The sequence below is a fragment of the Penaeus monodon genome, chromosome 30 (genome assembly GCF_015228065.2).
Source record: "Penaeus monodon isolate SGIC_2016 chromosome 30, NSTDA_Pmon_1, whole genome shotgun sequence".
NCBI classification, from domain to species: Eukaryota; Metazoa; Arthropoda; class Malacostraca; order Decapoda; family Penaeidae; genus Penaeus; species Penaeus monodon.
Window position 1 is genome coordinate 864,479 of NC_051415.1, and position 1,236 is coordinate 865,714.

The 1,236-nt window shown below is 37.0% G+C and overlaps 1 protein-coding gene across 1 annotated transcript in view; it reads right to left on the reverse strand.

The window, feature by feature from the left end:
* Positions 1-740: 740 nt before the first annotated feature.
* Positions 741-1,236, reverse strand: part of LOC119592261 (peroxidasin-like) — an 8,880-nt gene continuing 8,384 nt past the window's right edge. Inside the window, exon 7 of the mRNA XM_037941089.1 lies at positions 741-841. Coding sequence (XP_037797017.1) covers positions 741-841 — 101 coding nt within the window. The remainder of the gene's footprint in view (positions 842-1,236) is intronic.

Below are 1,236 nucleotides of genomic sequence, written 5' to 3' on the forward strand. Positions count from 1 at the left end.
CAAGGACATGTAAGTCGTTTTTCTCCTTGTATTAAAAAGTCAAAATTGGTCCCCATATTCAGGTGGACGCTCTGGATATGTTATTGGATATGCGTACATACCGCGGGATGGCAGGTCCCAACTCTAACTTCAGAATGCTGAGGTACTCACGGCTGAGTCGACTGAGAAGGGCGACGTGCGCAAATCTAAGACCTTACTACTGGAATGCCAGCGCTCTGCCACTGAACTATGCCACATCCTCCTTAACAATTCTTTGTGCATAGGTCCGGTAAAGGCAAAATTTAATTATATTTTTTAAAAATAAAATAATCATATCACATTTCAGAAACAGTGGACTATACAGACAGAAAGATAGAGACAAGAATACAAAGATAATGTAAAATATACATGACCTATCATGTGCACATATGAAGACTTACATGATGCATCAGCGCACACTCAAAAGTCAAAATCAAAAGCATAAACTACTGCAATCAAAGATACACTATCTAAATGTGCAAAGGATTATTTTTTAGATTTTATTTGGGATAACAGAATACAAATGTACAATATACTTGATAATTATACCCTATGAGTGCACTATACATAACTCCGTGGATAGATGTAACTAATACAAGTTGTGCTTGCATAGATGATTTTTTTCTGGAAGGAAACATTTACAATGATTGACAGCGAGCCGCTGGCTAGCAGTGCTTGTAACACAGTCGATATTCACTGCTGTCGTGGTACTTACTGTTTGTTTATATCTTAATTACTACGCAGCCCAGAGATATAGAACGAAGGTTAACAGATCTGGCATTTGACGGCACTGCTGCGATTGCTAACTTTATGCTAATTTTCACTGGAAAAATATAAATCTAAACAAATTTGTGGTAAGAACAGTCACAAAACTTTGCTGACAGCCATGATAAAACGAATATCAACGAATGAATATTTGAGGAGAGGAAATAAATGTTCCCTCCAACAGTGTTCTAACACTATTTCAACAATATGATTTTCGTTTGGGAAAGATTTAGCTCTCCACCACTGCGAGTTATCATGTCATTGCTGTCGTACATCCTGAGTGATGTGACAAAAACAAAAGACGCTGGATAGTAAGCATTTACATTCCCCTGATGTATGTCCTTTCAATACAATGACTTGTTTACAAATCACATTTTAACAGAAAACAATATGTACTTTCAAAAGAAATGAGCTAACGATAAATATCTGTTCGTGCATAACCGGCGATCTGGT